The sequence below is a fragment of the Danio aesculapii genome, chromosome 4, assembly GCF_903798145.1.
Source record: "Danio aesculapii chromosome 4, fDanAes4.1, whole genome shotgun sequence".
In the NCBI taxonomy this organism is placed as follows: Eukaryota; Metazoa; Chordata; class Actinopteri; order Cypriniformes; family Danionidae; genus Danio; species Danio aesculapii.
In genome coordinates, this window is record NC_079438.1 from 48,484,620 (window position 1) to 48,509,414 (window position 24,795).

Consider the following 24,795-nt stretch of genomic DNA (forward strand, 5'->3'; position numbering starts at 1 on the left):
AAACTTCAGATTTTTCCCTTCAGAAGTAGACAAGAATTAGAAATACAAAATTGAGTTGCTTTAAACTTAAAATTAATATGAAAAGATCTCATAATTTATAGATTTAAACGTTTTCTCTTAGACTGAGGAGAAAATGTGTTTGTTTTATTCACTGAACACACTCAAATGAATGCAATATTTGTTAAATAACCTCCTGTTTTTTTTCTTATTAGATGACTTCTGTTGGAATGGATCTACACTGATGTCTGTTTTAGTACTCCAGTCCTGGGGACCAACAGATCTCCACATTTTACATGTCTCTCTTATCAAATACACACAGGTTCCTGAAAACAGGTTGTGAATCAGGCCCCGTATTCACAGAATCTTTTATCTTCTCAACATCAGAAAAAGTTTTAAGCTAAGAGTTTCTTTTACAACTTATTCACAAAGCTGCAGATTTAAAGGTTTAAGCTAAGAATGAGGGCGGGTTCAGCTCATTGCTATGGATGATGTCAGCATGCTTATTAACTATGCACACAGTGACTGGATGATAAGCAGGTGAGGAGTCTCTGTCAGAAATGTGTTGATAGACACTTTGCAGAGGACAATATCATGTAGCCATGTTCAAATAAAGGTTTTAAAATGCAGGCTGAGTGAAGAATTGAACTCCTTACTCTTAATTTGACAGTCATTAAATAAAGACTCTAATGTTTTAAGTTAATGTATTTTCTTAGAAAATAATTAGGCAAATATGTTTTAAAATTACTTTATTTATGTTTTTTTCTACATATTCTCTGAACAATATATCAAAAGGCCACATTTGTATTTATAGTATTTGTATTTATTGTTGAAAATATGTATTTTTTGTCAGGTTTTTTTATTTTTGACTGTTTAATAAATAAATAGTATAAATTGTTTAATAAAATTATAAGTTGAAATAAATGAAAGTATATATATTTTAAAACATATTTATTTCCTTACGTGAATTCCTCTTCATTTAAGGCGACAACTTGTTCAAAGCTAATTGTGGTCAAACGTTTCTGTCTAAAATGTTTTCTCTCCAAGGCAGATTGCTGAAAACAGCCATTTTAGGATAGTGTGTACTTTGTTCTTAGTGACTTCACTACTCTTAACATTTCACAGATTTATGAGCTAGTTTTAATGCTCAAACCCTTTGTGAAATACTCTTAGAGCAAATATTTAGGATACCTACAGTCAGAACAAACTTACACTAAAATATTTTCCTTTTAAATTGGAGCGTTAGCAGCTCGTTTTAGCTTTAAGATGTTTCGTGAATACGGCCCCAGATGTTTTAAATAAGAGACTAAATGTGTAGTGCTCAACAGGGATCCATAAATATACATTTGCAGGTGAACTGAATCATAGGGAGAGTGTTTTATCTGCAGTCGAAGCGATGTGTTTTTTCATGTCCTCACTGCTCTTTCTTGTTTGGTTAAACTTGACTAAACTGAAGTTCATTTGTTTTAAACATCATCTGCAAAAAAACAAGATGTGCTTACCATTTGATGGTGATCCTCAGCTTCAAGTGTGTGATCATGATCTCCTCTAACTCGGGGATACTGCATCTGTCTGTTGGAAGGCACAACAACATGTACACATTTGAAATGATTCATATAATGGTGGCTTATTTAGCTTCAGATATGTTTATATTGTAAGTTACTAAATGACAGCTTCATCTTTTATGTGAATCAATTAATATGATTCTTTGAATTGAACTGCAGTGCTCTAAACACCTCAGTTGAATTGATTTGAATAGAATGTAATTAATTGGATTTCTTTACAGGCTGAATCGGTGTAAATGCAAATAAGAACTCAGTCCAGACATGTTGAATGAATCGATTTAGTTGAATCAATTTAAATGATTCATTGAATCGAACCGCTGTAAATGTTTTAAATGAATCGAACTGGTTCAAAGAAAAGAATCTAAAAGCTTCTGTGCTCCTTTCCTATTAATAAAAACCAAAGAAACATTAAAAACTGCTGTGTCATACATATGAACATACATTAGATAATGTGCTAGAAATGATCAAGTGATTGATGTTTTGCTCAGTCTCTGGCTTTGTTTGTTATGGTTATGTGATTGTCTATAATACTCTACAAGTCTTGATATGGAGCTTCAGCACAGATTCAGTGGCTCAGCAGATACAAGTGTTGAACTGTAAACATGGAGCCCTGAGATCAAATCCCATCATTGTTATATTCCACTGTAGCCATTAAATATAAAACAAATGAGCTCAGAGAGCAGCTTTCAGTGTGAAAACCACAGTGGCGTGAGTGGTGAAACTCTGGTCTGGATAGGATCATGGGTTCAGTGAAAAACTTACTGGGTTCAAACCTCATTATTACATTAATTTAGTGTCATTATGTGCAACAAAGTCCCATTAACTTCTGAAACACACATGAGTGCCATGGTGGTGCTACTGGCTGAACACATGTCCTCCATGGTCAAGGCTGTTGGAAAGACTTGGGTTCAAAGCCCAGCTCTGCTCACATTTACTCTGTGGCCACCTACAGGTGAACTGGGCAAATATGAACTCCAGCATATCACTAGGTATGTGACTGTGGCTCAGTGGTAGAGCATTGCCTCAAGGGTTGAGAGGTCGCTGGTTCAATCCCAGCCAGATCACTGCGATATGTGTGAGTGTCGGAGTGAATGAAGGGGGAGGATGGAGCGTTCCTCCCCTGACCTACGGGGCCATGTACAGCAGGGGTTATGCTACTTTTTACTAAAAAAAATAAATTAGCTCTATAAAAAAGGGGTCCCCGTCCCTTCTCTCCCCGTTTCGGTTACCATCACTTCCTTTCTGGAGGGGTTGACCCTCCAGAAAGGAAGTGATGGTAACCGATAGCACAAAACACAAAAACGAGCGGGAGGTCTTACCTGTCCGCAGCAGATGTCCATCACGCCAGTAAATGTAGTCCAAACGTCCCGGAGCTCTGCTTCTGTTGACTGTACGGTCCAAACACATCCCTCATTCTCTACAGGAAACACAGAAATAAACACACTGTCAAACAGCAGATCTAAACATCACACTCTGACAGATATTACAATTAATCATTCACAATTATACACATTTGCAGCCTAAATATTGACTGTGAAAGCTCTAGAAACACAGCAGAACATCAGAGCTTCTGAACACATGTTATGTTTTGTTCTACTTTATAATAAGAGGCTGTTTAACTCAGAGCCTTTACATATAAAACAACAACTACCAACTCATTTGCTCTTAAATGTCTGACAGTGACAGAGAGCAGCATGTAAACAAAGCTGTTTAAACAAACAGGAGAGCTCTGCTTAAACATGTCACTAAAGACACTTCAATAAGTGCTAAACATGAACTTAACTGCGACTGAAGTACAAGAAATAAAGACTTCATGAGGCAAAGCAGGAGAAATACTGTACAGTTACTTACAGGTGAGTCGCTTTTCACTGCATTCCTGTCCTTTATCTCAGCGTGTGTCGGTTATTTTAGTTGTCGGACTGCATTAAATGATGTTTAGTGACATTAAAACACTCTCACTGAGCTGTCATCTTCAGTTTATGTGTTTAAAACTACACTCGTGCTGCTGCTGCTGCACCAAAACAAACGTCACACTGTCAACATCCTGAAGCTCCGAGTCAGACTGAACGGGAAGTCGCGTGCGCCGCCTTGTGGAGCGGATGGAGAACTGCACTAGAGTTCTTCACTGGACGAGTTACAGCGTTAAAGCCTCGTTTATTTAAAGTCTGATAAGTCATTTAAGCTCCAAATATATATAATTTAAAATGTAGACACCCAGACAATATAATGCATCTATTAGGTAGGTTAATAAATAGCTCAATGTCAAGTGCCAAATAAGTCAAGATGTGGTCGTCAGCGCCCTCTTGTGGACAATGAATCAGTGTTGTTCAGATCATGAGCTCGTGGTGTTCAGTCGCAGGTAAGAGGGCTGAGAAATCAATGAATAAAACACATTTTAAAAAGCAAATCTGTGATTTATGGCAGGTCTAGACGTGTAAATCCAAGTGTATTATAGCAGTTTTGGTGAATAATCTTTGATGGGGTAAGACAGATAAGCTGTGTTTAACTCAAATAGACGCACTCAATGTGTAAACAATCAAAACTCAGACGGCTTTTATGATGATGTGCACATTTTAAGTCGATGTATGTTTTGTTTAGTTATTAGTAATGATAATTATAATCGTTGTTTACAGTTGAACCATGATTTCGTGCTGTCATGTCTATGTTACTGATATAAAGAGCATTGTAGCCACAGATTTAGGTTTAGGCACAAATTGCATGAGATCAGATCTGTGTTTCAGCGCCGCCTGGTGGACAGTAAGTGAACCTGCATTAATATCAAACACTAGTTAGCAGAGCCAGTTTTTTGACTAGTTTGTCGAAGCTGGATGCGCTTTCATTCCGTGTGGAGAAAATAAATCATGGTGAAAATACTTTGATTCTGGTGGGAAATTCATACACATAGTACACATGGAAAATTATTGCAGAAATACAGTTTCGCAAGCAAACAATGTGTACTGATCTTTTATTAATAAAAAAACTAATGATAATTTGGATTGTATATGTGGTAACTTGTTTTCTTTCACTAAATATAAAACAAAAACAATTAAAACCTGTAAAAATCTATATTTTCAGTCTTTTGTTTATCGTAATTATGATTTATAGTTTACAAAATTCAGATTTTTCCCCTCAGAAGTAGACAAGAATTAGAAATACAAAATTGAGTTGCTTTAAACTTAAAATTAATATGAAAAGATCTCATAATTTATAGATTTAAACTTTTTCTCTTAGACTGAGGAGAAAATGTGTTTGTTTTATTCACTGAACACACTCAAATGAATGCAATATTTGTTAAATAACCTCCTGTTTTTGTCTTATTAGATGACTTCTGTTGGAATGGATCTACACTGATGTCTGTTTTAGTACTCCAGTCCTGGGGACCAACAGATCTCCACATTTTACATGTCTCTCTTATCAAATACACACAGGTTCCTGAAAACAGGTTGTGAATCAGGCCCCGTATTCACAGAATCTTTTATCTTCTCCTCAACATCAGAAAAAAATTTAAGCTAAGAGTTTCTTTTACAACTTATTCACAAAGCTGCAGATTTAAAGGTTTAAGCTAAGAATGAGGGCGGGTTCAGCTCATTGCTATGGATGATGTCAGCATGCTTATTAACTATGCACACAGTGACTGGATGATAAGCAGGTGAGGAGTCTCTGTCAGAAATGTGTTGATAGACACTTTGCAGAGGACAATATCATGTAGCCATGTTCAAATAAAGGTTTTAAAATGCAGGCTGAGTGAAGAATTGAACTCCTTACTCTTAATTTGACAGTCATTAAATAAAGACTTCTAATGTTTTAAGTTAATGTATTTTCTTAGAAAATAATTAGGCAAATATGTTTTAAAATTACTTTATTTATGTTTTTCCTACATATTCTCTGAACAATTTATCAAAAGGCCACATTTGTATTTATAGTATTTGTATTTATAGTATTTGTATTTATTGTTGAAAATATATATTTTTTGTCAGGTTTTTTTATTTTTGACTGTTTAATAAATAAATAGTATAAATTGTTTAATAAAATTATAAGTTGAAATAAATGAAAGTATATATATTTAAAAACATATTTATTTCCTTACGTGAATTCCTCTTCATTTAAGGCGACAACTTGTTCAAAGCTAATTGTGGTCAAACGTTTCTGTCTAAAATGTTTTCTCTCCAAGGCAGATTGCTGAAAACAGCCATTTTAGGATAGTGTGTACTTTGTTCTTAGTGACTTCACTACTCTTAACATTTCACAGATTTATGAGCTAGTTTTAATGCTCAAACCCTTTGTGAAATACTCTTATAGCAAATATTTAGGATACCTACAATCAGAACAAACTTACACTAAAATATTTTCCTTTTAAATTGGAGCGTTAGCAGCTCGTTTTAGCTTTAAGATGTTTCGTGAATACGGCCCCAGATGTTTTAAATAAGAGACTAAATGTGAAGTGCTCAACAGGGATCCATAAATATACATTTGCAGGTGAACTGAATCATAGGGAGAGTGTTTTATCTGCAGTCGAAGCGATGTGTTTTTTCATGTCCTCACTGCTCTTCCTTGTTTGGTTAAACTTGACTAAACTGAATTTCATTTGTTTTAAACATCATCTGCAAAAAAACAAGATGTGCTTACCATTTGATGGTGATCCTCAGCTTCAAGTGTGTGATCATGATCTCCTCTGACTCGGGGATACTGCATCTGTCTGTTGGAAGGCACAACAACATGTACACATTTGAAATGATTCATATAATGGTGGCTTATTTAGCTTCAGATATGTTTATATTGTAAGTTACTAAATGACAGCTTCATCTTTTATGTGAATCAATTAATATGATTCTTTGAATTGAACTGCAGTGCTCTAAACACCTCAGTTGAATTGATTTGAATAGAATGTAATTAATTGGATTTATTTACAGGCTGAAACGGTGTAAATGCAAATAAGAACTCAGTCCAGACATGTTGAATGAATCGATTTAGTTGAATCAATTTAAATGATTCATTGAATTGAACTGAATTGCTTTGAACTGTTCAAATGAATTAAATTGCTCTACACCTACAGGTTGAAATGGTGTAACTACAAATAAGAACACAGTCCAAACATGTTGAATGAATCAATTTAAATGATTCGTTGATTAGAACTGAACTGTGAACACTTCAAATAAATTGAACTGCTCTACAACTGCAGGTCAAAATGGTGTAAATGCCAATAAGAACACAGTCCAAACATCAATGAATCAATTGAATTGAATCCATTTAAATGATTCATTGAATTTAACTGCTGTAAATGTTTCAAATGAATCGAACTGGTTCAAAGAAAAGAATCTAAAAGCTTCTGTGCTCCTTTCCTATTAATAAAAACCAAAGAAACATTAAAAAACTGCTGTGTCATACATATGAACATACATTAGATAATGTGCTAGAAATGATCAAGTGATTGACGTTTTGCTCAGTCTCTGGCTTTGTTTGTTATGGTTATATGATTGTCTATAATACTCTACAAGCCTTGAAATGGAGCTTCAGCACAGATTCTGTGGCTCAGCAGATACAAGTGTTGAACTGTAAACATGGAGCCCTGAGATCAAATCCCATCATTGTTATATTCCACTGTAGCCATTAAATATAAAACAAATGAGCTCAGAGAGCAGCTTTCAGTGTGAAAACCACAGTGGTGTGAGTGGTGAAACTCTGGTCTGGATAGCATCATGGGTTCAGTGAAAACCTCATTATTACAATAATTTAGTGTCATTATGTGCAACAAAGTCCCATAAACTTCTGAAACACACATGAGTGCCATGGTGGCGCTACTGGCTGAACACATGTCCTCCATGGTCAAGGCTGTTGGAAAGACTTGGGTTCAAAGCCCAGCTCTGCTCACATTTACTCTGTGGCCACCTACAGGTGAACTGGGCAAATATAAACTCCAGCATGTCACTAGGTATGTGACTGTGGCTCAGTGGTAGAGCATTGCCTCAAGGGTTAAGAGGTTGCTGGTTCAATCCCAGCCAGATCACTGCGATATGTGTGAGTGTTGGAGTGAATGAAGGGGGGGGATGGAGCGTTCCTCCCCTGACCTACGGGGCCATGTACAGCAGGGGTTATGCTGCTTTTTGCTAAAAAAATAAATTAGCTCTATAAAAAAGGGGTCCCCGTCCCTTCTCTCCCCGTTTCGGTTACCATCACTTCCTTTCTAGAGAGGTGACCTCTCCAGAAAGGAAGTGATGGTAACCGATAGCACAAAACATAAAAACGAGCGGGAGGTCTTACCTGTCCGCAGCAGATGTCCATCACGCCAATAAATGTAGTCCAAACGCCCCAAAGCCTTGCGCCTGTTGACTGTACGGTCCAAACACATCCCTCATTCTGTAGAGAAACCACACAAAAAAATTTTAGGTTTACTAAAAAAATTCAGAGAGCAAAGAAGCACACACAAATATATGTATTATAGGGTTATATATATATATATATATATATATATATATATATATATATATATATATATATATATATATATATATATATATATATATATATATATGGTTAGTAATCAATAACATGTGTGGGTTAGGGATTTTATCAGGATAAATCAATTTGAATGAGTTTTTAAGTTAATTTATAATTAAATACATTTTGATTTTAGATAAAAAGTTAGATGTCTAAAATCTTAGACACGCCCCCTTTTTTAACTTTTCTCCCAGGGTTGCTATTGGTCAACTATGCCACATCCTGAAAAATAACCAATCCGGGAAGGGAAGCGCGATCATTTCTACGCTGATTGGTCAGATTTGTTGTCAATCACGTTGTTTGACAGCGTGTAAACACTCATTCTCGAAACGACATTTTGATAACTGACAAAGTGTGTTCATTTCAATCAAAAAGTGCAGTAAAATATGTGTAAATGTCTTTACGTTTGTGCTCGATTTACAATACTTTATTTTAGGATAAAGACGTTCGTCCGGTTCCTAAGAAAAACACAGATACATCGTAACGTAAACACGAAACTCATTTATACTTTAATAAATGTGTCAGCTTATCTATCACATTTCTTTTGCTACTATTACAGTATTGAGGCTTGTGGTTGATGCCGCATTTCAATCAGCCTTTATTTAACATGTTCTGGAAACTCAATGTAAAATACGTGCTGTTGTAAACAGCGGAAACGCCCACACCGTGAAGCCACAGTTTATTACCTTTTATAAACGACTCTAATCAGTCGACTACATTCAGTAGTTCATATTATATTCAGCGCAACACATTTTCATTGAACACGTGTTTTGTAAACGCAAAACGTGGTGTTTGTTTTCATTACTCACGTTGTCATGACGAGCATGCTGCTGTCATCTGAAGTTCTACGTCTTCCCACCTGATTCGTGTTGATTCAAGCTGAACATTGCTTCTGCCGCCTAGTGGAGTGGAAGAAAAACTGCAGTTTCTACAGGAAGAGATTTCCACCATTATTGACTATATTCCAAAACGACATACATGTTGACATTTTTATACTTGATGAAATGTCAATATTAAAATGTTAATAAATGTTGTGTATTAGGCAGGTAAGAAATATATGAACATCAGCTCCCTCCTGTGGACAATAAGTGTATCAACATATTCGTGTTCAGCCAGAGGTGAGAATAAAAACTAAAATATGATTCTGCCAAGATCTCGACCAGAATAACATGGATTAATTTTTGATAGATCATCCAAATCATCTTGCTTTGACGAAATCAGATAATAGAAATCTGATCTGATGTTTACATCTTTATATATCATGGAGTTCTTAATATAAAATGTGTTAAACATTGACATACAATCTTTACACAGTTCTTAAAGCACGTACTCTTACCTGTTCACCTTCCTCCAATATTTCAGGTGCAAAATCTATTATATTTTGTCCCTAAATTCCGAGTGAACGTCTTAAGGGCAATCAGTACACCATTTTCCCAAAGGCCAACATGATGGTGTAGATTTTCATCATTCAACCGAACTGAAAATGATGTCCAGGTGCAGGATAATTAAGCATGCATGTGTCAAATAATCACAACCACAAAGAAAACTAAAGCAGATGGAAATAATCCACAACCTTAACACTTCTTTATTTATTTTATTTCCATTTTTTTTCCTTAAATTGTGCTTTAAGCAGGGCAGTTATTTCAATCATTGCATGTTGGACATTTATTAATGCCTGTAATACAACAGAATTTAGAAACTGCTTATAAACAAGTTTTAAAAATGACATATTCACACTCATCCAAAGCAAACACACCAATCAAAAACATGCACACACAGCATCAGGAGATTCTGATATCTCTGTCTAGTGTTAGCATGTAAAGTCCCATCACTGTAACATGGAGTTCACATTCCTCTTGTGTTCATAAAGAGAGCTGCACTGACTGCTTGGTTGCAGAGGTGATTTCAGCTGTCCTGCAGGAGGTCAAATGTTCCACTGGAAATCACTTGATGCTTGTCTTCTTCCTTTAACAAAAGACAAATCACATCAATTTTAATGCACTTTTAAAGATTTTTTACATCTATAATTCTGAGAAATAAAATAAAACGACCCTTTACTGTAAAATTTGTGGATATATAAAAAGTACATTTAGTTTAGTTTGAAGCTTTATTAATCCTCAATTCATTTTGACATGGCGGTGCTTCACATATAACAATGACACGCTTAACACAATAACATCAAGTACACAAACAAAAAACTGAAAGAAAAAAAATAATGATAAAAAACTCAACGACAATAATAATTTATATAAAACAATCATTTAAATAATGAATAATAATAAATAATAATCCATTCTTTTTTTCTAATTTCTGCTTTAAGCAGAGCAGTCTACATAATTAGAGATTGTAGGTGCTTTGTGTTTTAGATAATTAAGCATGTGTCAAATAATTACAACCCTGAAAAACAATGAACAGAATCCACAACCTTAACACTGTTTGTTCATTATTTTTTATATAATTTGTGCTTTAAACAGAAGAGTTCATTAAAACTGTTAAAAGTTAAAATCAAATCAAAAGAAAAGGTGAGGTTGAGGTAAAAACTAAACAAATTAACCTCAAAATAAGTGTAAAGATTAGAAAATGCTCTGTATAGGTTGTATTTAGGTATGGGTTATTACAAAGAATGTGTCTGCAACCTTATAAGAAGAAGCATGTTGGACATTTAATAATGATCTTAATACAACAGAATTTAGAGGTATAAGTTAACCCTTTAACTGCCCCGCCAAGAAAAAAAATGGATTGCATTTCTCAACTCCTGATGTGGCTAGTTTTGTTTTTTCAACACATCCCATAATTTCTACAATATCAGCCTCCACCAAATGCTTGATATGTCGGTTTACAGTAAAAGAACCAGAATTAATACACCATGAACAATATGAAAATAGCACTTGCTGCTATTGCACTCCTGGTTGGACCTAAACTGCATTTCGTTGCCTTGTGCTTATACATGTGTAATGATAATACACTTGAATTTAATCTAATCTAAAGTTCTGAAAAGGTAAGCCTAAGGTAAAAAATAATAAATAAATAAACCTCAGAGTATGCGTAAACATTAGAGAATGCTCTGTATAGGTTCTATTTATGTATAGGTTATTACAAAGAACGTGTCTGCAACATTATAAGATGTTTTTGGTTATAAACATGTATAAAAGAGAGAGAATATTATCTATAAAGCATGTTCTTATTAATATCAATATTGCTAAAATGTCCTTGGCAAAATCTGGGAATGTTGGTTTATGATTACAAATTTTAATGTAGAAATAACCAATACAGAATGTTTGAATATGCTCTCTTTAGGTAATTACTAAAACAAGTTCTTGTAATCTTGTAATTTATGAATAGTTTATGATTAATAATATATAATAATTTATTTCTAACAGAGATCCTTCCTGCAACATTGTGGGAAGGTTAGATATTGGTTACAAAAATAGAGTTTGCCAAAGTCGTCTCATATTATTCTCCTAAATAATAGTCAAACAGCAAATATAGATGAATGTGTTGTGTTTGTTTGGGTCTCTTCAGTTTGACTCACTGACCGTTGGTGGTTGTTCTTTAGTGGCAGGAGCAGCATCGTATACAGGATTACTGATGTTTGGACTGGATTCTGATGGGATGACATCTTCCCCTTCATCCTCCTAACATTATAATAAAGAATAATTATATATTAGCAAATAAAATATGTGTGCATATATATGATGGCTATCAGCTCAATGATATATAAGCATGAACACAAAGACCTTAAAATAGTGGAACTGGAATGGCTTTGTTTTATGTGTGTAGAAATTGTATCCCACGAATCCAGCCACTACGATGAGGATGATGAGCCCCAGGATGCCGATGCCCATCCCAGCCTGATGAGCCGGGTGGAAGGATGGAGGTGGAGGTGGAGGTGCTTTCAGTGGGCCCTGCAGAACGTGGATCACCCCGTTGGATGCAAAAATGTTGGAGTCTATGACATACCGGTCATTGATGTATCCTGAGGAGGTCTGAGAGGATCGAGACAAGCAGTGTTTGTCAATGTGAGTCAAATGTGTTGACATAATGGAAGCGAGTTGCAGATATTCTCACCATTTTTTGAGGGTTCTGGAGGTCAGGCACACCGGTGATGGTCAGACTGGAGCCCAGTCGTGTTCGGACATGAGTGACGTTAATAAGGGCCTGCAGTATTAAAGCCCTCCCATCCAGTAGATGGTGCTCTATGTCTCTGCCACTTAAAGTCTGGTCAACACATAAGACAAATAATCAGCCTGGTGTCTCAAGGAAACATAACTAGTTGTTTTTAGTGTTTTGTGGTTAATTTATGCACACAGTCTTTTAATTTCAGCCAGCCTCATCGCTTCCAGTGAACTGCCTTTCCATTATAAAATTGCCACGTTTAAGGTCTGATTTCTTTCAAAATAAGTGACCTTCACTGCCTGATAAATAAACAATATGAAGTGGGTCTCAGACCAGACAGCAAGCACTGCATTCAATTCCTTCCCCCCCACCATATCTTTAAAATATGACAGCTTATTTTACCCCAGTATTTTCAATGGAGTTTCTGCGTTAGCCTGCTGCTCCTGACGATGCTATCGGTCTATTATCTCGTTTTACGCTTGAATAAATTACATTACAACATCAACGCAAAGCTTTCACTGGAAGTTTCTCATTGGCTGAAAAACGCTAGCTGTGTGGCACCAAACCAAACCCCACCCCTAAACCCAACTGTCATTGGGGGATGAGCAATTCGTACTATGAATGAGTTCATACGAATTCATATGAATTAGTGACTAAATCAAAATATTACGTAAAAAATATTACATATATGAGATTTTAACCATTTTTAAATGTAAAAGTTCCTAAAACGTAAAAGTCGTGTTGAATATTTTCAATTAAAACTTGAACATTTACACAAATTCTATTTTAAATAAATGCTGGGTTGTACTTTATTTAGTTTTTTACTAATAAAAAAACAGATTAATTACAAAAACATATCTAGCAGTGTTGAAAACGAGACTTCATTCATTCATTCATTTTCCTTCAGCTTAGTGCCTTATTTATCAGGGGTATACACAGCGGAATGAACCCCAACTATTGCAGCATATATTTTACGCTGTGGATGCCCTTCCAGCCTCAACCCAGCACTGGGAAATATAAAAGACTTCTTTCAAACAAAAGTTAGGAGTTATGGAATTGACAATGAAGAAAAAAATGTTGTGGTAATGCACCTAGCATTAACAGTGGCAGAATAAAAGAAAACTGTATCATCTGACAAAATCAAGTTGTCTTAATACTATGAAACCTACTACATTTCACTGTAAAATATAGTTATGTGCTGAAATAAAATGAAATGTCATTTTGCAATATGGAAACTGTCATGATTACCAGTGAACAAACCACCAGAGATCGCTGGAAAACATGACAGAAGTGTAATCAGTCTAGATCTGGAACCGGTTGTGTGTGTGTGGCATGACTGGGTGTTGTAGTCCATAACATGGCAGATTTGTAGTTCATGTGAGTATGAATGTTTTCCAGCTATCTCTGGTGGTTAGATTGCTGGTAATCATGACAGAAACAAAATGATGAGAAGTATGGCAAAAGGATGTGGGAGTCACCTGGTTGCTATAGAGGCCATCGTTATCAGGTACAAACAGAGTGGACTGGATAGTGATGTTCCGAAGGCGATTCACGAATGCTTTTCCTGATGCAGATGTTGAATAATTCAGGATTTGCTGAAAAAGACAGAACCCGGTACAATTCTCGCTATTAATAAACCATTAAGTGTGACTTTTGCCTCAATAAACTACTAATTTGTTGCCTATTAATAGTTACCAGGCTAGTAGATATTAGGTAGGATTAGGGATGTAGAACACAGATGTCGAATCCAGTTCCTGGAGAGCAGAAGCTCCGCACAGTGTAGTTTCAACCCTGCTTCAACACACTTACCTTTAGGTTTCAAACACAACTGAAGGACTCAATTAGTTTGATCACAGTGTTAAACTGTGCAGAGCTGCAGCCCTCCAGGAACTAAGTTTGACACCTGTGATGTAGAATAAGATCACGCAGAATATGTACTTTATAAGTACTAATAAACAACCAGTATCTAAATAATAGACAGGTAGTAAGCCACTAGTTAAAGTCAGTGTTAACCAGAAGTTGCTGAGACTTATTTCAGTATGTTGATGTTCTTCCAATTAAAAATGGAATATTGAGTAGGGGCGGAGCTTTCTTTTGCATCATTCCCTCATAGCAAACTAGCCGTAAGAGGGGCGTGGTTAAAAATATTGTGGCTGAAGCCATTACACTGACGTCAACAGAGAAGCCCGCCAATCCAAACACAGAAGTAAATGGTCAGACTTTAATTTATTGGCAAATTTTTTTCTCAGTGGATTTTATGCACAGATTAATTGTTAAAAGAATTACAATGCGTGCTAGTAGTAAATTTAGACTTCACACAGACTTTAATGGTGCGAATTGGTACTGAAACATGTTAAAACTTTAACGACAACAAAAAAACAAACAAATTTCATTTAACTAAAATTCAACTCACAGACAGGAAGTTAGACAGGGTCGGTGTTGCAGAGAGAACCTGCATCAAGTTTCCAGTACAGGAGAATCCATCACCAATGTAGCCGGTTTTACATTTACACTGCACATCTAAAACACACACATTCTGTTGAAATCCAAACCCCACAAAATTCCATTATTTTTGTCCCTTTATTTGCCTTTTACCTTTCACTCTGTAGCAGAATGTGTCCCACGTCTCACTTAGGTTATTCCGGACCCCGTAATCCACAATACCAACGTGTCCGGAGCCACATCTAGGGCTAGAGAAGCTCATGGGATACGCGACCCTTGCTTTGTCAAGCCAGCCAGCTGCGCACAAGCTGTACCCTGCCTGCAGGATAAACATACACCGGGTAACATTTAGACAAGGAGCCATAGTGGCAGCCAAAAATCAAAGTATTCATTGAAGAGCGCCACCTGCTGGGCATACGACAGCTGCATGTAGGTAGCGATAGTGCCACCCGCCTCCTTGCAGGCCTCCTGGGCCATGGTGTAGTTGAGTTTGTATGTTCCATTGGTGGAGCGATAATGGAAAACCCCTAATGTTTTATCTGAATGATGAGAAAGAAATGCTTTCTTTTCAAATCAATTAAGCTGACTGCACAGATGAGATTTTAAGGGCACCACAGGGTTCAAACTATTAGCATAATATAACATAAGGCTAATAATTTGCCTTATTTGCAATAATTACATATAGATTTGTTTCATTTTAATAAATGATTAACTTTAATATCTTAAATAAACTTTAAGACTTTAATTCTATTCACAAATCATGGCACAAAAGGATGTTGACTGTAAATATTTCAGTCATTACTAAAAACTGCACTAAATATATTTATCAAATTTCAGATTATTACAATTTAAGTCATTTTAAGTGATGAATAATTTAAATACATTCAGAAATCCTTGTAATAATACAATAATAATTATAATATCTAATAATTTACTTCATTCTAAATAAAAAAGAATCACAATACTCCTACATATGAAGAATACATACCCTCATGGTGCAGGTCTGTGCACTGAGCATCTGAATGGCACTGTCCGTTATCTACTAGGCAGCGATTGACAGGCAACACCTTTGCTTCACAATCGATCCCATCGCCAATGTAGTTATCTTTACACTCACATTTCCTCTTACCCTGGAACACAAAACGCATTACATATGCTTATGGACCCAGTATGAAAGCACCATATTACCATTATATTAAATATGAATGTTTTCCTTACAGGCCCGGTCATGGTGCAGGTGGCGTGTTCATGACACCCTCCATTTTCACCATCAGCACAGGAGTCGATGGGTGTGCAAACAAAGCCATCGCCAGAAAACCCTTGGAGACAAGCGCAGCTCACTTTCTCCCCCTTCTGACTGCATTTCGCATCCTTTGAACAGCCGCCGTTCCAGTACTTGCACATATTGGCCGCTGCCGAAGAGATCACAGTATGTAGATGGTTGTTTTATCATCATCATTATTATCAAAGATATCAAGATCTTCATGGATGTACCTGTGCAGGTGATACCATCTCCCTCATAGAAGGGTTTACACACACAGGTGTTATTTTCCATGCAGACACCCTTCTCATGGCAAGCAGGATTGCAAACAGGACCATCGGCTGAAAAACAATCAGAAATATGTAAACTGCAGTTTTTAGCTTCATTTAAAAAGGAAAGGAGTAACAGAAGAGTGCGTACCTAATTTGTTTTCACATTGTGCACCAGTCCAACCCTCTTCACAAAAACATGACCCGGTACGTTGAAGACCCTCATCACATGACCCATGTTCTGTGCAATTGCAGGCTTAGGAAGAGGAAACAGTAGAGTTCATTATACAAATCATATCTGCATTTGTAGTTTAACTCTGTTATTGATGCTTATTACAAAAAGAGATACAGAAAATCATATTAAGACATCAACTGTTCCAATCTATCAGCAGAAAACCAAAGTAGTTGATTTTTTCTTGAATCAAACAGAGTACAATTATAAATTCTGGCATCAAAATCATTGTTATCACAAATAATACAAATATAACAACAATAAAATAACATTATAAAGAAAAGTAACACACATTGGGCTGTAACAGCAACACATATACATTTATAAATGCAAATAATCAAAAGGTTCAGCATTAAAAAGAATATCTCTGCATTTGTGAATGAATTTCAATTATTCAGTGACAAATGCATTTTTAAAAGTTACTTTTAAAGTAATAATTGAAGCAATAATTGAACCCTAAGGTGCTTTAAAACTGTGAACTATTTTGATCACTGCTGTAGGCAGTATTAAGATCCAAAATATAAACTTTTATCCCAGTAATTCTGTAACAAGCACATAATTTATAATAATGTGTTGCTGAAAAGTCTAAAAACTAAAGCTGTTTCATACAAACAACTGCTCCCATTGGGTAAAATGAAATGCAAAACTGATTGTTTGTTGTGATTGTGTGCTGAATTGCATTGAAAAGAAACTCACCTTTGCAATCTGGTCCAAAATGGCCATCCAAACACAACTCACAGGCTACACCTGTAAATCCAGTGTCACAAGCACAGGTGCCGTTGCCTAAATGATCCTCATCGCATTTTCCATGGTTGCTGCAAGGAGATTGAGGACCCCCAGGACATGCTGGAGAACAGGATAATATTCATCAGCTGGCAAAACACTTTTATTTATGTCTGAGGCATTCTTTGATAAAACATTTCCAGAATTGATCTAATACAACTCAAAGGAAATGACACATTTTAGTATATTGAGACTCTGCTTACCAAGACAGTCCCTGCCGTAGTACCCTGAACAGCACTTGGGCTTCCACACGATCACTATACATTTTGATTGACATTGTGATTCCTTTGGTATAACAGAATCTGGAAGGACACACTTTTGTTCTCCCTAGATTGAAGACAACGTAAATGTATTATGTGATTAACTGAAACATTATTACAATTAAAATAAACTACTTTATATCTGAAAAGGATAAATCATCTCAAAATGAAAATTCTGTCATCGTTTACTTCACTTGTTCCACACCTGTATGCGTTTCTTACTTCTAATGAACACAAAATAATATATTTTGAAGGATATGGCTAACTTGTTAATTACATTGTTCAAAATATATTCTTAATACAAGCTTGGAACAACTTGAGGGTGAATAAATCATAAGCATCTCTTTAATACATATTTTAAAATGTAGATTATTTCTGAAATGGCAAAGCTGAATTCTCAGCAGCATGTCAACTGCTAACACTGTTGAAAATTAATGTTAATAATGATGCATTACTTTTTACTTATTTTTGTTCAATTTAATACTTCATTGCCATACTCCATAATATAATAATACTAATGTAAGGCTTTCATGTTTTAATGTAATAATAAAAAATTACCACTGGCTTGCTTCCAAGTGGGCAATCCATAATACTGCTCCCACATCTCCTGCAAGCCAACTATTACAGCAAAAGAAAGAAGCACAATGTTTCTCAAGATACTTAAAGAAATTTGAATCTGATCACTTTAAACTGAATACAACATAATACACACATTCTGCAACGTACTACAAGGATATTAGCTTTACCAATTTAAAATGCTTAAAAGTTAGCTAGGACTCACAGTGAAATCAATGGTTTGCTTATGATCACAACGTCCCCCAAGACTTGGAGGATTCAGCAAACAGTCAATGCCATAAATCATGCCTCCATTGAAATCAAGATATCTCTTTACAATACGACAGCCTTTATGATTCACATAAAGCTCCCCCTAAAAACAATGAAATCAAATAATAATAATAATAATAATAACAATAATATTAGTAATATTAATAAATACACGACATGACCCAATATATACATATATGTGAAAACAAAATCTCTCACTATTTGCTCTTCCCCCATGCAGGCCACTGACAGATCTGAGCCCTGTTGAGTTTTCAAAGAGCTGGCGTAGATGAGCTCTGAAGTCAGGAGCTAGGAGATATACCCCCACACAAAATTGAGACACATATAAATGATGCATTAGAGACCAAAACTGTATTTCCTTTCATAATGAATCAGTCTGAATCATTAATACCAGCATGCACTTGCCAAAAAAGTTGAAAACACTGGATAGAGACCAACCTTGGTGTCCCGCAGGATGTGGTATCTAAGATACTCAGATAGTTTATCCCGGTTATGCATTGCATACAGGAAGTCTTTCTGCTCTTGAGCCAGTGCAGACATTGCATCATCCGTAGGCATAAACAGGGTGACAGGCTGATGAATCGGGTCCATCACCAACTTCAATGTATCAGTGTCCTTAAAACACACAAGTTTATAAAGAATTTGGGGACAAATAAAGTGTTTTTTTTTTTAATCCACCTTAATTTTATATTAAATAATGTAGAAAACAGATCTATAAAACCTTACTTCACTAACAAAGTGTGTTCTGATGTTAGATACACTGTAAATTACACTGTGTAATTCAAACTGAATTGTACTGTAGGACAGTTATGCGGTATGTTACTGTATTTTAAAGCATTGTGAAAATTACTATATATTTTACAGTAAATATACATACAATTGACTGTAAATACACATACAGCAAGATAAATGGTGCTGTAAATGTAAATACAGTACTTTTGCTGTAATTATTACACAGTAATTCACAGACGAACTGCTGCCATTAAATTGCTGTAGATTTTACAGGAAGTTGTTTACAGTGTACTAATAGTTGTGCTATTTTACCTCAAGAAGCTTGAAGAATGTCTTGAAACCATTGGCACTGGCCACTTCTGAAAGGTTACGCTGTCAGAAAAACAGATCTGTGTTATTTAATAATCCCATGCTTGATTTATTAAACTTGGTATGAATAAACAAAGTCATCCTGCTAAGGCATACCGGTATGATGTCTTGCTTTTTGTCTTTCTGAATCTGTAATCCAGGTGGGACCAGGACAGAGTCGATCTCGTGTAAAATCCCGTTGCTGCTTTCAATATCACTGAACAGCACTTTGGTCTTGTTATTGATATATATAGTATCCTAGAAACAAACCGTGAGCTAAATAGGTTTCATTTGCCGCTGTGTTATTTGCTTATGCATCAGGCACACTGTACCTCAGAGTATGTGATGGTGAGGATGTCCCCAGAAAGTGTGGTCAGGTTACGAGGCTGCATGAGGTCTTGTGGAAGGAGGGTCCGGCAGCACACTATGTGGTACCTCATGATTCTGGTGTTTTCAGGAGTCAGCTTTAAAAGATCTATTGACTACACAAAAGCAAAACAAATCAGTCAAATCACATCACAGTATCTGTTACTGATTCTCATTATATTATGTAAATATAAAGACTATTTGAAAGTTGAAAATGTTGTGTTTTAGCTTACAATGGCACCATTAAGATGTTTTTTTTTTTTTTGCACTAAATAATCATTGACATTTTTGAGTTAGTATATATCTGTTCCTATATAAGTTACTCTTTAAAGTCTCAGCAGATATCAGTCACTTGCGTCAACAATCCTGACTGGTCTTTCAGTCAGTGTGCTGCAAGCTAATAGGTTCACTACTGCAGTCTGCCAGCCAGTCAGCTTGCATAATCTTTTAACGAGCAAACGATCGTCCAACTTGTCAGCCAATGAGATTCTAGGCTCTTTGTACCTGTAGTGCTTAAATAGCCAGCTTCAGCCATTTGCTGTAAACAGTTTCATGGGAGCAGTGCTTGTGGTCTTTGAATGGTGATTTCTGGTAAGGGATTTGTTCATTCATTAAATGATTATGTTTCAGTTATTGTTTTGCAGGGGGGCATTATCACTTAAGTCTAAGTTTAATATCCTGCTTTTACTAAAGGTAAAATTTTCTACCAAAACTTGTTTTAAGACCTTTTTTTTCCCCTTCATGTATGGTATTGGTGGATTCAAATGGTGTGCCTACTCTTTAACATTCTGTTTGTTTGGTTTCACAGGTTAAAGGTTTGGAAATATGGTGAGTGATTTCTTTTATTATTTTAGTTAAGCTTAACCCTAATTGATTACACCTGAGCTACCTAATCAAGTGCCTGTGTCTAACTTTCTCAGGCTAAACTTTTTTTTTTTTTGGCTGATAATTCTCTCCGTCTTAAATGTACCTGATCAATATAACTAAGTCCCTCAGCCTTATGTTCTTAGACTAACCTTTTATTAGGTTCCACAGGTTATGTTTGAAAGTGAGGGTGAGTGAACACTTTTGGGTGCTGCTGAACTCTTGCTGCAACCTTTAATTTAAATGCACAATCAAATTTTTTTTCTTTCCAGGTTTTTTGGAAAATGAGGGTAAGTGAATGTTGCGTGCTGCTGAATGATCAATCTTAAATACACCTGGTCAATCTACTTAAGTCCCTCAGCTTTGTTAGTCCAGCCCTTATGTTCCACAAGTTGATGGAAAGTGAGGGTGAGTGAACATTTTTGGGTGCTGCTGCACTCTTGATGCAACTTAATTAAATGCACAATGAAGTTTTGTTGACTAAACTTGTGTATACTTCCCATCATAGAAAATCAGTGAGTTCTAATGTGTCTCCTAATTTTGTCATTTTTCTCAGGTTTGTTGAAAAGTGAGGGTAAGTGAACAATTGAGTGGCTGAATTCTTGCTTAAATGCACCTGGTTAATCTAAATCCCTCAGCCTATGTTAGACTAACCCTTTTGTTCCGCAGGTTGATGTTGGAAAGTAAGGGTAAGTGAATTTTCATTTTATTTGTGCTTAACTCCTTGCTGCATCAACCTTTAAGTGTTTTTTTTCAAGATTTGAACTTTAACCTTGTGCACCTGATCCATCTAATCAGCTCCCTGACTTAACTGCAGGTAAGGGTAACTAGACATTTCCTTCTGCTTCTAATTCTCACACTTAATATATCAATCTTCAAATTGTGTAATTGGCATTACTATTCTGTAACTACTTAACATTACTCTTTTGTGATCCACCAGTTTGGAATGTATGAGTGAACATTTGAGTTTGGCTTAAACCTTGATTTAAATGCACCTGGTCCAGCTAATCAATTCCCTTAGTCTCTCAGGCTAAACTACAGGTAGGTGTACAGGAGAAAGTTAGAGACATCAACTTGCATCTGGATTTATTAAATTTATAGGCACAATGACTTAACTAATCAGAACTGTTTAACTGCAAAAAATGCATTGGTATTAGTCTAAATCATAAATCCATTTTTGTTAACCCACTTTTGAAATTTTACTTTGTCAAAGTATTACTTAAGATTTAAGATATTTGGACAAACCTTGCTAAATTTCCACTTGAATCTCTTTAAATGTTAGTCATGTTTAAGAAACTACATTAGCTGTGCAGGAAATGCCCATAAATTGTTCCAGAGTATTTAAAACGTTTGCAGTTTAAGCAGTCAAGGTTTTTGTAGCCTTTGTGTATACTAGTCTTCAAATTAAAGTTTGTAATGCACCTTGCTGGTATATCTGATTTCATGGCTTATAACATGGAGTACTAAAATGAGATTTTTAGTTTTCAACTGCAACCAAGTCATCAAGTTTAACTCCCTGTATGCTGTTTCTCACTCTTACCTGGTTTATATAATTTTCTGTTCTGAAGGCAAAGACTGTAAAGGGTCCACGACTGTCAAGTTCATAAATACGATTTTTCTGTTAATAAAAAAAAGTGAAGTCAATTTCTAGATTTAAATGCATATCAATGTTAAAGAGAAATCTTACCCAAATTGCCTTGACAAATGCAGTCCTCCCCATTCTGATTGGCAATTCCTAAAAAAAAAAAAAAAATAAATAAATAGGTTGCAGTGATTGGGATCAAAGTTATTTTAGTTTTGCTTTTATTGTACTCTTTGCAGGGTGTCTTTGCAAGTCTCTCCATCTCCAACATAACCAATATGGCATGTGCAGTTTCGTTGCTGGGGTCCTGTCATAGTACAATACGCATGCCCATGACATCCGCCATTTTTCTGACAAAAAGTTAATGCAGTTCAATGTAAATGTAATGTTTGCTCAATATAATCCAATAATTTTTCAATTGTTTTAATTTAGAAGTATAACTAGTCGTTAAAGCAAACTGATAAATGTGGTATAACTTTAATTTAAGCAGAAGTATGTACCTCTTTACAAAGATTGATAGGTTCACAATTCCTTCCATCCCCATAAAATCCCACCTTGCAGTGGCATGCTGTCTGGAGTAGAGAGATCCTGATTAGTGTAATTCACAAGGGTCAAACTCGGTTCATGGAGAACTATAGCTCTGCACAGTTTACTTTCAAACTTAAACTCATCTGATCAAACAATTTAAACTTGTCTAATACCTATAAAGTGTTAAAGCTGGGCTGGAACTAAACTGCAGGGCTGTAGCCCTCCAGAAATTGCGGTTTAGCACCTTTGTTGTATTTTGATTGATTGTTAGTAACATAACTCAATTTAAGCATTCTGTTGATTATATAGCTGATAATTTTGCAGTTGCAGCACTATTTTAGTAAGTAATTTTGGTGTCCTGAAATGAATCCAAGTGCTGTGTTCTTTACTGTGCAGGAAGGTAGAGTTGCATGAAAGGGTTAAGCACCCCTGCTGTACAGAGTTCAGCTGCAACCCTGTTGGAACACTACTAAATTTAAGCAAGATCTGATGGAACATTTTGTAATTATGTTTTATCAAGGTTGTAGTTGAATTTTGCAAGAGGGTAACTCTCCTTTAAGCTGCTTTGACACAATTTACATTGTATAAACACTAAATAAATGCATAAAATTCAGAAACATTTGTGAGTACTTCTGTCAAACAAAAACTTAAGTCTAAAAGTGACATTTTGAACTGTAAATTCCTGTTTTCGTAGTATCACTATAATGCACAGGTGTTAAAGGTGCCTAATCTCATTCATCAAGTTTGTACAGGTTGGTTTGGTGGAATTTTTCTGGGCTGTGGATTTCAAGAACAAAGTTTGACATACCTGCTGTAATTGTTTACAAGCAATCTAAAACAAGTTGGTAGTATTTATATGGCTTTTACATTTAATTAAACTAAAATCAACCCAATCTCTACTTACTTTATTAGGGCCTGTATGAATGCAGTTACCATCGGCGTGGCATCCCCCATTTACACCATCCAGGCATGGATTGATGGCTGAAGGATAATATATACATTTACACGTTATAATATATTGAGCCTAAGTTTCTTGGTCATCAAACATGTCAATTGAGATGTTGCAAATAACTTTATTAATTGTGTACACCACCATACAAACTGATTATAGAAGCAGATAGTCACACTTACAAATGCATACTTTTCCATCGCCTGCATAACCTGGATGGCACATGCATATTCTCCGTCCTGGTAGAGTACGCTTACACACAGCATGGGCTGAGCAACCTCCATTCTTCTCAGCACATGCATCTATGGCTTGGGTTGAAGATAACAGGATGTATTATATTAAATGACTAGCTACAAATGTTATTTAAAGTTCTCTTAAGATGCATACCTTCACAATATGTGCCATTTCCCTGAAATCCTGCAGCACAACTACAGTAATATGAGCTGTCCACCACATTCACCAAGCAGCTACAATTAAAACACAAGTTTAACAAACCATATGTTTGTAAGGATGTCAAAGGCATTTGACCCAGTTAAAAAACCCAAAAGGTGAGGGTATTTGCAAATAATGCCAAGCAATAAACCAATTTCAAACCACACCTTCAGTTAGCGAGGTGCAGCTGTTTCTAATTCAACTAATCCTGTCATGACACCGTTTGGTGAAATGTGATTTTTAATGAAGTATGCATTTACCCAACAACCTTTTAGATGTTTTTTTCTTGTTTGCATATTCCAGCCATCAAAACAAAAAGGCCAAATGCATAAAAAGATAGTGTACCACTGTAATAATTAGAAACATTGATACAATAGTCAACATTTGAAGTGGATCATCACTTTATCAAAACTATTTAACACCCATTCTTGTCTTGGGACAATTTTGATCCAATTCAAATCTTGATTACTAAACAATGGTCTACACCCACCAAGCAATTTTGCGTTTAATAGACATCTAGCATGGATGTCTTTGCTTAAAAAGGGGGATAGATGCCTAAGAATAGCACAAATCATCAAATAAACAGACATAATTCATGTTTAATTATTTATTCCTGTGATGACCAGGCTAGTTTTGGGCTATTCTTAGACATCTATAGCATTTTTAAGCAAAGGTGTTTAAGAACAGCACAAATTACACCAATCATCAAATAAACAGGCAGGATTCAT

The 24,795-nt window shown here is 35.7% G+C and overlaps 2 protein-coding genes and 2 long non-coding RNA genes across 5 annotated transcripts in view; 2 read left to right on the forward strand and 2 right to left on the reverse strand.

The window, feature by feature from the left end:
- LOC130223175 (uncharacterized) overlaps positions 1–626 on the forward strand; it is a 1,761-nt gene extending 1,135 nt beyond the window's left edge. The window contains exon 2 of the long non-coding RNA XR_008836611.1: positions 213–626. This is a non-coding gene — a long non-coding RNA (uncharacterized LOC130223175). The remainder of the gene's footprint in view (positions 1–212) is intronic.
- Positions 1–8,916, reverse strand: part of LOC130223166 (stabilin-2-like) — a 22,235-nt gene extending 13,319 nt beyond the window's left edge. The window contains exons 1-3 of one of the 2 annotated variants that reach the window (XM_056455888.1): positions 8,867–8,916; positions 7,821–7,916; positions 6,189–6,258 (exon numbers count right to left, since the gene is read on the reverse strand). In XM_056455888.1, coding sequence (XP_056311863.1) covers positions 6,189–6,254 — 66 coding nt within the window. In that variant the 5' untranslated portion in view covers positions 6,255–6,258; positions 7,821–7,916; positions 8,867–8,916. Of the gene's footprint in view, positions 1–1,499; positions 1,570–2,881; positions 2,980–3,413; positions 3,615–6,188; positions 6,259–7,820; positions 7,917–8,866 lie in introns of those variants that run through there. The other variant, XM_056455886.1, reaches the window with a different exon arrangement.
- LOC130223174 (uncharacterized) lies at positions 3,770–5,300 on the forward strand. The gene is made up of 2 exons (XR_008836610.1): positions 3,770–3,921; positions 4,884–5,300. It is a non-coding gene; the product is annotated as an uncharacterized LOC130223174 (long non-coding RNA).
- A 722-nt stretch (positions 8,917–9,638) lies between the features above and the next one.
- Positions 9,639–24,795, reverse strand: part of LOC130223168 (stabilin-2-like) — a 38,883-nt gene continuing 23,726 nt past the window's right edge. Inside the window, exons 41-68 of the mRNA XM_056455890.1 lie at positions 24,023–24,102; positions 23,818–23,943; positions 23,591–23,667; positions 22,659–22,730; positions 22,389–22,508; positions 22,264–22,311; positions 22,117–22,194; positions 19,679–19,828; positions 19,464–19,604; positions 19,311–19,370; positions 18,705–18,881; positions 18,465–18,554; positions 18,202–18,348; positions 17,979–18,038; positions 17,364–17,487; positions 17,074–17,223; positions 16,297–16,401; positions 16,110–16,217; positions 15,834–16,027; positions 15,604–15,745; positions 15,021–15,154; positions 14,769–14,934; positions 14,587–14,693; positions 13,652–13,768; positions 12,126–12,275; positions 11,795–12,043; positions 11,594–11,692; positions 9,639–10,022 (exon numbers count right to left, since the gene is read on the reverse strand). Of these exons, the coding sequence (XP_056311865.1) occupies positions 9,963–10,022; positions 11,594–11,692; positions 11,795–12,043; positions 12,126–12,275; positions 13,652–13,768; positions 14,587–14,693; positions 14,769–14,934; positions 15,021–15,154; positions 15,604–15,745; positions 15,834–16,027; positions 16,110–16,217; positions 16,297–16,401; positions 17,074–17,223; positions 17,364–17,487; positions 17,979–18,038; positions 18,202–18,348; positions 18,465–18,554; positions 18,705–18,881; positions 19,311–19,370; positions 19,464–19,604; positions 19,679–19,828; positions 22,117–22,194; positions 22,264–22,311; positions 22,389–22,508; positions 22,659–22,730; positions 23,591–23,667; positions 23,818–23,943; positions 24,023–24,102 (3,331 nt within the window). The 3' untranslated portion in view covers positions 9,639–9,962. The remainder of the gene's footprint in view (positions 10,023–11,593; positions 11,693–11,794; positions 12,044–12,125; positions 12,276–13,651; positions 13,769–14,586; positions 14,694–14,768; positions 14,935–15,020; positions 15,155–15,603; positions 15,746–15,833; positions 16,028–16,109; positions 16,218–16,296; positions 16,402–17,073; positions 17,224–17,363; positions 17,488–17,978; positions 18,039–18,201; positions 18,349–18,464; positions 18,555–18,704; positions 18,882–19,310; positions 19,371–19,463; positions 19,605–19,678; positions 19,829–22,116; positions 22,195–22,263; positions 22,312–22,388; positions 22,509–22,658; positions 22,731–23,590; positions 23,668–23,817; positions 23,944–24,022; positions 24,103–24,795) is intronic.